At 60.6% G+C, this 10,648-nt stretch overlaps 2 protein-coding genes across 2 annotated transcripts in view; one reads left to right on the forward strand and one right to left on the reverse strand.

Moving 5' to 3' along the window:
* The first annotated feature begins 287 nt into the window (after window positions 1-287).
* Window positions 288-7,111, forward strand: PRPF19 (pre-mRNA processing factor 19). The gene is made up of 16 exons (XM_069857261.1): window positions 288-422; window positions 1,266-1,415; window positions 2,423-2,499; window positions 2,580-2,721; window positions 3,506-3,579; window positions 3,669-3,731; window positions 3,815-3,856; window positions 3,945-4,019; window positions 4,183-4,258; window positions 4,468-4,577; window positions 4,860-5,015; window positions 5,098-5,167; window positions 5,297-5,382; window positions 5,683-5,853; window positions 6,630-6,735; window positions 6,954-7,111. Exons 1-16 carry the CDS (start codon window positions 404-406, stop codon window positions 7,049-7,051), a joined length of 1,515 nt encoding a protein of 504 aa, XP_069713362.1. The 5' UTR covers window positions 288-403; the 3' UTR covers window positions 7,052-7,111.
* Window positions 7,112-8,138: 1,027 nt separating this feature from the next.
* LOC138720875 (zona pellucida sperm-binding protein 1-like) overlaps window positions 8,139-10,648 on the reverse strand; it is a 64,406-nt gene continuing 61,896 nt past the window's right edge. The window contains exons 3-9 of the mRNA XM_069857281.1: window positions 10,423-10,607; window positions 10,233-10,330; window positions 9,898-10,025; window positions 9,631-9,820; window positions 9,406-9,556; window positions 8,331-8,415; window positions 8,139-8,255 (exon numbers count right to left, since the gene is read on the reverse strand). Coding sequence (XP_069713382.1) covers window positions 8,152-8,255; window positions 8,331-8,415; window positions 9,406-9,556; window positions 9,631-9,820; window positions 9,898-10,025; window positions 10,233-10,330; window positions 10,423-10,607 — 941 coding nt within the window. The 3' untranslated portion in view covers window positions 8,139-8,151. The remainder of the gene's footprint in view (window positions 8,256-8,330; window positions 8,416-9,405; window positions 9,557-9,630; window positions 9,821-9,897; window positions 10,026-10,232; window positions 10,331-10,422; window positions 10,608-10,648) is intronic.

The following is a 10,648-nucleotide window of genomic DNA, read 5'->3' on the forward strand; positions in this document are numbered from 1 at the left end:
TTCCCCCCCCCTCCCTCTCAGAGTCCCCCTCATCCCCCAGGCCCCCCCCAATCCCTGCCCCCTCCCTTTCCCCCCGCTCTCCCTCCTCCGAGCCACCAGGGGGCGCCACCCCTCTCCCAGCGCCGCCGCGGGGCACGCCGGGAGTTGTAGTTCGGAGCCGCCGCGTCGCGTTGCATCCTGGGAGCGGGTCGCTAAGGCAACAGGCGGGAATGGTTGGGGGGGGGTGAGTTGGCGCGGTGCATGCCGCGAGCGCTTCCGGCTCGGGGCGCGCTTCCGGTTGGAGGGAGCTGCTTCCGGTTCCGGCGGCGCCCGCGTGAGCCGTTGAGGGGCGCCGCGTCCGCCGCGCCACCGGAACCGGAGGGGCCGCGGGGAGGAGGGGGGGGAGCGGGGCCTGGGAGCCGCCATGGCGCTCATCTGCTCCAGTGAGAGCCGAACGGGGGCAGAGGGACGGGGGGGGTGTTAACGGGGGGGCGGGAACGGGGGGGGAGTTAACGGGGGGGAGGGAGCGAGGGCGGGAGGTAACGGGAGGGGGCGGGAGCGAGGGGAGAGGGTACGGGGGCTTGAGATAACGGGGGCGGGGGTTAACGGGGGGGGGCGGGAGATAACGGGGGGGTAGGAATTGGCGGGAGAGGGAACGGGGGGGGAGTTAACGGGGGGTGGGAGTTAAGGGGGGAGAGGGAACGGAGGGGGAGTTAACGGGGGGGGGAGTTAAGGGGGGGAGAGGGAACAAGGGAGGAGTTAACGGGGGGGGAGGGAACGGGGAGGGTGGGAGATAACGGGGGGGAGAGGGAACGGAGGGAGAGTTAACGGGGGTGGGAATTAACGGGGGGTGGGGGATAACGGGGACTTGAGATAATCCGGGGGTGGGAGTTAACGGGGGGGGGGAGAGGGAACGGGGGAGGAGTTAACGGGTGGGAATTAACGGGGGGTGGGAGATAAGGGGGGGAAGGGGGACTTGAGATAACGGGGGGGTGGGGAGAGGGAATTGGGGTAGGAATTAATGGGGGGAGGAATTGAGGGAGAGGGAACGAGGATTGGAGTTAATGGGGGGGAGGGAGTAACGAGGGGAGCAGGTTGTGGGGTGGGAGTTACGGGGGAGTCGTTGGGGAGAAAGCTAACGAGGTTGTGGGAACAGGCAGGGAGCTTAACTGGGGGTTGGGGTTACTGGGGGATGCGGTTACTGGGAGGAAATAACCCAGAGCGGGGGTGTTACTGGGGGTCCCCGTTGTCCCCCCCTCTCCTCATTCCCTCTGTCCCCGTGGCAGTTTCCAACGAGGTGCCCGAGCATCCCTGCGTCTCCCCGGTTTCCAACCACGTCTACGAGCGGCGCCTGATCGAGAAATACATCGCCGAGAACGGCACCGACCCCGTCAACAACCAACCCCTCTCCGAGGAGCAGCTCATCGACATCAAAGGTAACCGGCAACGGGGATTATCCCGCTTTTCCTGGGGTGACGGCCGGGAGAAAAGATTTGGAAGCAAAACAGCAAGGGGGGGTGCTGGGCAGACTCCAAACTTGGCCAGTTCGTCTGGAGAGCTGCGAGTCATAGAATCACAGAATCACCAGGTTGGAAGAGACCCACTGGATCATGGAGTCCAACCATTCCCATCAATCACTAACCCATGTCCCTCAGCACCTCGTCCACCGGGCCCTTAAACCCCTCCAGGGAAGGGGACTCACCCCGCTCCCTGGGCAGCCTCGGACACTGCCCAGTGACCCTTTCCATGAAAAATTTCTTCATAATGTTCAGCCTGAGCCTCCCCTGGTGGAGCTTGAGGCCATTCCCTCTCGGCCTGTCCCCTGTCCCTTGGGAGAAGAGCCCAGCTCCCTCCTCTCCACAACCTCCTCTCAGGGAGTTGCAGAGAGCAATGAGGTCTCCCCTCAGCCTCCTCTTCTCCAGGCTGAACCCCCCCAGCTCTCTCAGCCGCTCCTCTTCTTCTCCAGCCCCTTCCCCAGCTCCGTTCTCTTCTCTGCACTCGCTCCAGAGCCTCAACATCCTTCTGGTGGGGAGGGGCCCAGCACTGACCCCAGGATTCGAGGAGCGCTCTCCCCAGGGCCGAGGCCAGAGGGAGAAGAACCTCCCTGGCCCTGCTGGCCACGCCGGGTCTGATCCAAGCCCAGATGCCCTTGGCCTTCTTGGCCCCCTGGGCCCCTGCTGGCTCCTGTTCAACCAACCCCCCCAGGTCCTTCTCCTCCAGGCAGTTTCCAGCCAGCCTTCTCCTAGGCTGGAGCTGCTCAGGGTTGTTGTGCCCCAAGTGCAGGCTGGGAAAAGACTCAGTGAGGGATCCCTGAGGGATGTTTTGTCTCGAGGCGGGTGGGAATGCTGAGCCATGGGGATTGGGACGCTGGGATTTCCGCAGTGGTGACGTCTGAAAGGATTGATGGGCCGCAGTTGACATCTTCCCACTGTCTCTTTCGCAGTTGCCCACCCGATCCGGCCTAAGCCTCCGTCTGCCACGAGTATCCCGGCCATCCTGAAAGCTCTCCAGGATGAGTGGGTGAGTGCTGGGCTTGGGAATCGGAGCGGAGCGCCGGGACGAAGGCCTTGGCCTGCCTGACTCTGGTTCATTCCCGCTAGGACGCCGTCATGCTGCACAGCTTCACCCTCCGGCAGCAGCTGCAGACCACGCGCCAGGAGCTCTCCCACGCGCTCTACCAGCACGACGCCGCCTGCCGCGTCATCGCTCGCCTCACCAAGGAGGTCACGGCTGCCAGAGAAGGTGACGTGGGTGATGAGGAGGGGGACGAGGTGCTGAGGACAAATACCTGGGTGGAGAATGGGTTGGGAGCAACCCTGAGGAGAAGGGCTTGGGGTGCTGGGAAGGAGAAGCTCAACGTGAGCCGGCAACGTGTGCTCCCACCCATGTCCTGGGCTGCATCCAGAGCGGTGGGAGCAGCAGGGAGGGAGGGGATCCTGCCCCTCTGCTCCGCTCGGGGAGACCCACCTGGAGCCCTGAGTCCAGTTCTGGATCCTCAGCACAGGGAGGACACGGAGCTGCTGGAGCGAGTGCAGAGGAGGCCACGGAGATGATCCGAGGGCTGGAGAACCTCCTGTGCGAGGAGAGAGTTGGGGTTGTTGGGGAGAAGAGAAGGCTGTGGGGAGACCTTAGAGCAGCTTCCAAGACTGAAAGGGGCTCCAGGAAAGCTGGGGAGGGGCTCTGGATCAGGGAGGGCAGGGACAGGACGAGGGGAAGGGTTTGGAGCTGCAAGAGGGGAGATGGAGATGAGATCTTGGGGAGAAATGTTCTTTTGTGAGGGTGGGGAGGCCATGGTGCAGGTTGCTCCAAGCAGGGGTGGCTGCCCCATCCCTGGAGGTGTTGAAGGCCAGGTTGGATGGGGCTTGGAGCCCCTGATCCAGCGGGAGGTGTCCCTGGGGATGTAACCTACTGAGCTTTGAGGTCTTTTCCAACCCAAACCGTTCCATTGTTCTCCATCTGCTCTCGATGCTGTCTCCTTTGTCCTTCCAGCATAGGTTTAACTCTCAGCCCTTCTCTCCCTCCGCAGCTTTGGCCACTCTGAAGCCTCAGGCTGGTCTCATCGTGCCCCAGACGGTGCCGTCTGCTCAACCAAACGTGGCGGTGAGTCCCTTCTCCCCATCTCCGTGCTCTTTCCATCTCCGCTCCTTTCCCCTCTGGGCGTAACCAGCTGCCTTCTCCATCCCGCGCAGGGAGCTGGCGAGTCCATGGATCTTGGAGAACTTGCGGGAATGACTCCCGAGATCATCCAGAAGGTAAAGAATTCTTCATCTTGCGCTGCTGCAGCCCGCAACGATGGGAAACTCCATCAGGGTTTGACTCCTTCTCTCTTTTACAGCTCCAAGACAAGGCTACGGTGCTGACCACGGAGCGTAAGAAGGTGAGTGGCTCCGTTTTACTCTGAAGATGCTGCAGCCACCAGGCTGCGGCGTCCCGATATTTATCTCCATGCTGGTTTGCTTTCACAGAGAGGAAAGACTGTTCCGGAGGAGCTGGTGAAGCCGGAGGAGCTCAGCAAATACCGTCAGGTCGCCTCGCACGTGGTGAGTGTTGGGGTGTGGATCAGGGATCTGCGCTGGAGTAGATGTAGAAGGAGCTCCTGCCGTTGGGATGGACCACTGGGCTCCTTCGAGGGCCTCTCGCTTCGCTTTTGGGGGCGTTTTCTTGCTCGTGGCGTTGATCTTGGTGTCCTCCTACCTCGCGCAGGGGCTGCACAGCGCCAGCATCCCAGGGATCCTCGCCTTGGACCTCTGTCCTTCCGACACCAACAAGATCCTCACCGGTAAGGGAGCCACCTCTCTTTTCTGGAGACGACACGGTGTGAGCTAAGAACCTGGGAGCAGGTCTTCTTCTCTGAGCTTTTTGGGGATAGAAGAGGGGCAAGGATTGCACGGCAAAGCTTCTCGAGGTGGTGGTCTCCAGGACAGATGGGATTTGAACTTGGTTGGACTCCGATTCTCGTTTCTCATCGCTCCCCGCGTCGTTTTCCAGGTGGAGCTGATAAAAACGTCATCGTCTTTGACAAGAGCTCAGAGCAGATCCTGGCGACACTCAAAGGACACACCAAGAAGGTCACCAGTGTTGTCTTCCACCCATCTCAGGTGCGTTCAGGCCCACGTTCAGCCTCTTCCCTTGAAGCCAGGGGTTTCTGGGCCTTTTTCTTGGCCTTGTACAGGAGAAGGGATTGGGAGCAGAAGGACTTGGGGTGCTGGGGGGTGAGGAGCTCAACAGGAGCTGGCAACGTGCGCTCCCGGCCCAGAATAAGGTGGACTTTGAGGTCCCTTCAAGCCTGAACCATTCTGTGATTCCGTGATGGGCTGGTGAAGACCTTCAGAGAGCTGAAAGTCTTTTGATGTTAACCTCCTTGCTTTTTCCTTGTCTAGGAGCTGGTGTTCTCGGCTTCTCCCGATGCTACCATCCGGATCTGGTCTGTGCCCAACGCCTCGTGCGTGCAGGTCGTTCGTGCTCACGAGGGCTCCGTGACGGGTCTGAGCCTCCACGCGACCGGCGATTACCTCCTCAGCTCTTCCGATGACCAAGTGAGACCCGTCTCCAGGCCGCAGACCTCCCTCCTCCTGCTTCTCATCTCTCTAAACTCAAAATTCTGCTCCTTTTTTCTAGTACTGGGCTTTCTCGGATATCCAGACAGGCCGTGTCCTCACCAAGGTGACAGATGAGAGCTCTGGCTGCGGTAAGACTCAGGATCCCCACCTTGCAAAGATCTCGAGAACCTGCAGGGAAGGAATTTTCTGTCCAGAACTCATCCTGGTTAACTGAAAGTCCTTCCAACCATCCGAATCCTCCCCCTGTGTCTCTGCAGCTCTCACCTGCGCCCAGTTCCACCCGGACGGGCTCATTTTTGGAACGGGAACGATGGATTCTCAGATCAAGATTTGGGATCTGAAGGTAGGTCTGGTTCTGAGTGCTTGGAGAGCGCAGGGAGCTGGGAGGGAGCTCCGTTTGGAGCCCAGCGGGGAGCGTTCAGTCCGTGGTGTCTGCTGGAGTGGGGTTTTGAGGAACCTCTACTGAGGTTTTCACCCCAAAATACAAAACTTCAGCTCAGGAGCGGCCACTTTTGGTGCCGTGGCTGGGACTTCGCCACGAGGAGCTGTTTGCCGCGTCCCCAAGAGAGTTTGGGGAGGAACCGGGAGGGTTTGCAGGGCGGTTCTTTGCGGGGAGCCCGTCTCTTAACTCCCTCGTCCCCAGGAACGCACCAACGTGGCCAACTTCCCGGGCCACTCGGGTCCCATCACCAGCATCGCCTTCTCCGAGAACGGCTACTACTTGGCCACGGCGGCCGATGACTCCTCCGTCAAGCTGTGGGACTTGCGGAAGCTCAAGAACTTCAAGACGTTGCAGCTGGACAATAACTTTGAGGTGTGTGATTGTCCCTTTTGCCTGCAACGGGCTGACTCGCTCTTCTTCCAGTACCCACCAGCCCAGCTCTTCTGCTCCCTGGCACCTCGAGAGGCGGTTTGGAGCCCCCGGGCTTGGTTTGGAGGCTCTTAGGTGTGGTTTGGAACCTTCCAGGCCTGTTTTTTGAAGGTTCCCAGGCCCCGTTTTTGAAGGTTCTCAAGCCCGGTTTTTGAAGGTTCTCAAGCATCATTTCTGGATGTTCCCGGCCCCCATTTTTGAAGGTTCCCAGGCCCGGTTTTTGAAGGTTCTCAAACATTCTTTGTGAAGGTTCCCGGGCCCCGTTTTTGGAGCTTCCCAAGCCCGGTTTTTGGAGGTTCTCAAACCCAGTTTTTGAGGGTTTCCAGGCCTGGTTCTTGAAGGTTCTCAAGCATCGTTAGTGAAGGTTCCAGGGCTCCGTTTTTGGAGGTTCCCAGGCCTGGTTTTCAAAGGTTCTCAAGTCTCATTTTTGAAGGTTCTCAAGCCTGGTTTTTGGAAGCTCCTGGGCCCTGGTTTTTTGGAGGTTCCCGGGCCCCGTTTTTGAAGGTTCCCAGGCCTGGTTTCAAAGATTCTCAAGTCTGATTTTTGGAGGTTCCCGAGCCCTGTTTTTGGAGGTTCCCGGGCCCCGTTTTTGGAGGTTCTCAAACCCGGTTTTTGAAGGTTCCCAAGTCTGATTTTCGAAGGTTCTCAAGCCTGGTTTTTGAAGGCCCCTGGGCCCTGGTTTTGAAGGCTCTCAGGCCCCGTTTTCTTCTCCTCCGCAGGTGAAATCTCTCATCTTCGACCAGAGCGGTACCTACCTGGCGCTGGGCGGGACGGACGTCCAGATCTACATCTGCAAGCAGTGGACGGAGATCCTCCACTTCACAGGTGAGGGGCTGGCGATGCTGGGCGAGGGCGAAGGTGGGATGGGAAAGGCCTTCAGGTCCCCTTTAGGCCCTGCCCCATCCTATCGGCACCACCGCAGCGAGACCCTCCAGCTTCCTCGTCGCAAATTAGCGTGGAAACTCCCCGGTGATGCCTTTTTCTCCTCTCGGTGAGGAGTTGGGAAGCGACTACGCTAACCAGGATCTCTCTTCCCTCTCCAGAGCACAGCGGCCTCACCACAGGAGTAGCTTTCGGCCACCACGCCAAGTTCATCGCCTCGACGGGCATGGATCGAAGCCTGAAGTTCTACAGCCTGTAACTCCGGACGCGAGGCCGGGATTTCGCTGCCGTGGTGGGATTTGGGGCGGGAGGGAACGTCAAGCGGGTGGGTGGGAGGGAGGGAAGCGAGTGGTTCCTTAATTTTCCGGGCTCCCCTGCTTTAGCTTTTGGCAGAGGGGAAGTCGGATGTCGCCTTCCCCTTGTGCTTTATGGATTTCTTGGGTTAGTATTTTTTTTTTTTTCCTTTTCCAGTTTCGTGTGTGTCTTTTTTTCTGCCTTTAGATTCTTTCTCTGTGGTTGTAACGTGCACCGAGGAGGCTCCTGGTGGATGTTCGTGGCCACGATCGGGGTGGGAGTTTATGGAGGGAGGGAGGGAGAGGAGAACGGTGCTGGTTTTGTAAGCAATTCTCCAGTTTCTTTCTGGGAATAAAGAACCATCCACCACAGCAGCGTGTTAACTTCATATTTAGCTCCCAGACTGGAAGCATAAATGATATTTCAGGGCTCCTAACCGAGCTACGCAAGAGGAGTTACCACGCAGGCCTGAAACTCTGGTTGAACCCAAATGATTCTTGACCAGTGGATCCCAGCTCCTACCTGCTGGAGGAGTGGGGTTGGACCTGAAGTAGCTTCTCTTTCAGTGCGGGTTTGGAAGAAGATGAAGTTACGGGGGAGGCCAAGAAGTGGTGGCTGCTCCATCCCTGGAGGGGTTCAAGGCCAGGTTGGATGGGGCTTGGAGCCCCTGATCCAGTGGGAGGTGTCGCTGGGGTTGGACCTGGATGAGCTTTGAGGTCTCTTCCAACCCAACCCATTCCATAATTCCATGATAGGCCAGTTCTTGCCTGGGGGGAGCTCTCTCGGACAGTGCTGAAGGTCTTTTGAGGTTAACTTCTCTGCCTCATCCCTGTCTAGGAGTTGAGGTCCCTTCTGACCCGAACCATTCCACGATTCCCCCCCTCCCAGGAGACAAACCACCCCTGGAGCCTCTGAACCGTTCTGTTCACTAGTTTATTTTTCCTGCTTGAGGGCGTCTGGCTGGAGGCAGAACCTGTGTGAGAGGAAGAGGAGGAGAGCTGGTTAGAACTGGGATGAAGAAGCAGCTTGGGGGAGCGGAGGGTCACTCACCCAGCGCCTTCACGCTCAACTTCTCCGCAGCTTGGCCACCTTGGGGAAGACGATGCGTCCATGGGAGGTGACCACGGTCACGCCTTCACCTCTCCGGCTCCCCAGGGCCCGACGTGCTCCTTGAGGGGGACAGGGACTCGGTGTGGGAAGGGGGAGCAAGTGGAGACCCTCCCCGTGGTGGCCCCCAAACTCACGTGAGGGCACTGCCAGCTGGCAGGAGCGCCGGCACGGCTCGGGCTGCGCCAGGTGGCACACGGAGGCGCTGCAGGAGATGTACACCTGGAAGTGAAAAGGGCCACCGTCAGTGTTGGTGGTGCTGGGAGAACTCCGAGAAGGTGTTCGAAGCCCCAAGGAAACCCCCCAGGCAGCGTGGGCAGCCTGACCCTCCCCTGGTGGAGCTTGAGGCCATTCCCTCTCGTCCTGTCCCCTGTCCCTTGGGAGAAGAGCCCAGCTCCCTCCTCTCCACAACCTCCTCTCAGGGAGTTGCAGAGAGCGATGAGGTCTCCCCTCAGCCTCCTCTTCTCCAGGCTGAACCCCCCCAGCTCTCTCAGCCGCTCCTCTTCTTCTCCAGCCCCTTCCCCAGCTCCGTTCTCTTCTCTGCACTTGCTCCAGAGCCTCAACATCCTCCTTGTGGGGAGGGGCCCAGCACTGACCCCAGGATTCGAGGAGCGCTCTCCCCAGGGCCGAGGCCAGAGGGAGAAGAACCTCCCTGGCCCTGCTGGCCACGCCGGGTCTGATCCAAGCCCAGATGCCCTTGGCCTTCTTGGCCCCCTGGGCCCCTGCTGGCTCCTGTTCAACCAACCCCCCCAGGTCCTTCTCCTCCAGGCAGTTTCCAGCCAGCCTTCTCCTAGGCTGGAGCTGCTCAGGGTTGTTGTGCCCCAAGTGCAGGACCCGGCGTTTGGCCTCGTTGAACCTCCTGCCGTTGGTCTCAGCCCACGGATCCAGCCTGTTCAGATCCCTTTGGAGCCTCCCGACCCTCCAGCAGATCCAGCTCCCACCCAGCTCAGTGTCATCTCCAAACTCGCTCAGGGCACGCTCGATGCCTTCATCCAGGTCATTGATAAAGACACTGAACAGGGCTGGACCCAGCCCTGAGCCCTGGGGAACCCCACTTGTCACTGGCCCCCAGCTGGAGTTAACTCCATTTCCCACCCCTCTCTGGGCCCTCCAGCCAACCAGTTTTCCACCCAGGAGAGCGTTTGCCAACCCTTGGGGGTTCGGAGTGGTGGCTGAAGGGCATGAGGAGACCCCGCGGTGATGCCCCCTCACCTCTCCCTCCAGCGCCGCCATCGCTGGGGGCTCCACGAAGGTGAAGGTGGAGATGACGAAGCGCTGATAGTGGCTTGGGAAGGGCACCTCCGGCGTGGCCGGTCCCACCGGCACCAGCTGCGTCCTGTAGTTGTCCCCTTCGAAAGGACACCTGGGCGTGCGAGAGGAACCCCGGGTCGGCGCAGGCGACCCCTCCTTGTCCGCCCTCCCGTCCCCTACGCTCACCCGTCCACCAGGATGGGCCACTGGGGCTCGGCGCCAGCGTCGGCGCTGGGGGACGCCCAGCAGTGGTGGAGAACCAGCACCAGGTTGGGGTCCGTCTTCTGCAGGAGACGAACTTCCACGTAGATGGGATCCCGGAGCACCTTCACCAAGGGGTGGTCGCCGTCCGTGTGGTAGGAGGTGTAGCTCTCGTCTTCGGGAAGGGCGAGAGGCTGAGCCGGGGCTGAGGACGCGGGGTGGTTGGGCTTGAGGGGCAGGTGGGTGGCTCACCGGTTGCGACGCGCAGCTGCAGCCCCAGCGGCCCCGGCTCCGTCATGGTGCTGGCGGTGGTGGGTTCGGCCACCTCCACGCGGAGGGGCAGGAGCTCGGAGGCGTTGTAGATGCAGCGAGCCTGGAGGCTGCGGGAGCAGAGCAGCCCTGGATGCCCTCTCCCCACACCACCCTCCAGGTGGAACATCTGCTCCTCCAGCCCAAGGAGAACTGGGCACCACAAGGAACCCACCACAAGGGTCTCCAAGAGGAGCGAGGAAGGGGAGGAGCTGGTCTGGGGGAGCAGGATGGGCTTTGCTGAGGGGGGACCCCGCTTCATCCACCCCTCTTCTTACATGTAGGTGCTGTCCCGCGTGATGGAGCCGCGACGGGACCCCTGGACGTCGATGGTGGAGATGAGTTGGTTCTCGTAGACCAGCTGGTCCTCGACCACCTGGAGGTGCAGCCGGTGGGGGGTCAGGGTCCCCATCCAAGCTCTGAGGGCTCTTGGGGCGCATCACGGGGTGGGGAGGGTCCCATTCCTACCTGGACGGTGGTTCCGCACTGCGTGACGGCGAAGTGGAACATCACGAAGGTCTCGGTGGCCCTGACGGGCTCGCAGCCGGCTTGGGAGCTGGCCAGGCGCACGCTGTCCAGGTTGTAGGGTTGGGTGGCCAAGCCCCGCGGCACCACCAGCACGAAGAAGCCGTCCAGCAGACACTGCACGGTGGCTGTTCTCCAGGGTGGGGATGGATCCATCAGCCCGGGGAAC

This window comes from Phaenicophaeus curvirostris, chromosome 5, assembly GCF_032191515.1.
Source record: "Phaenicophaeus curvirostris isolate KB17595 chromosome 5, BPBGC_Pcur_1.0, whole genome shotgun sequence".
NCBI classification, from domain to species: domain Eukaryota; kingdom Metazoa; phylum Chordata; class Aves; order Cuculiformes; family Cuculidae; genus Phaenicophaeus; species Phaenicophaeus curvirostris.

Excerpts from the sequence above, each read along its gene's own strand:
- PRPF19 (XM_069857261.1), top strand. Across the intron at positions 2,722-3,505 it reads GGTCACGGCTGCCAGAGAAG|CTTTGGCCACTCTGAAGCCT; the intron begins GTGACGTGGGTG and ends CTCCCTCCGCAG. Across the intron at positions 4,578-4,859 it reads TTGTCTTCCACCCATCTCAG|GAGCTGGTGTTCTCGGCTTC; the intron begins GTGCGTTCAGGC and ends TTCCTTGTCTAG.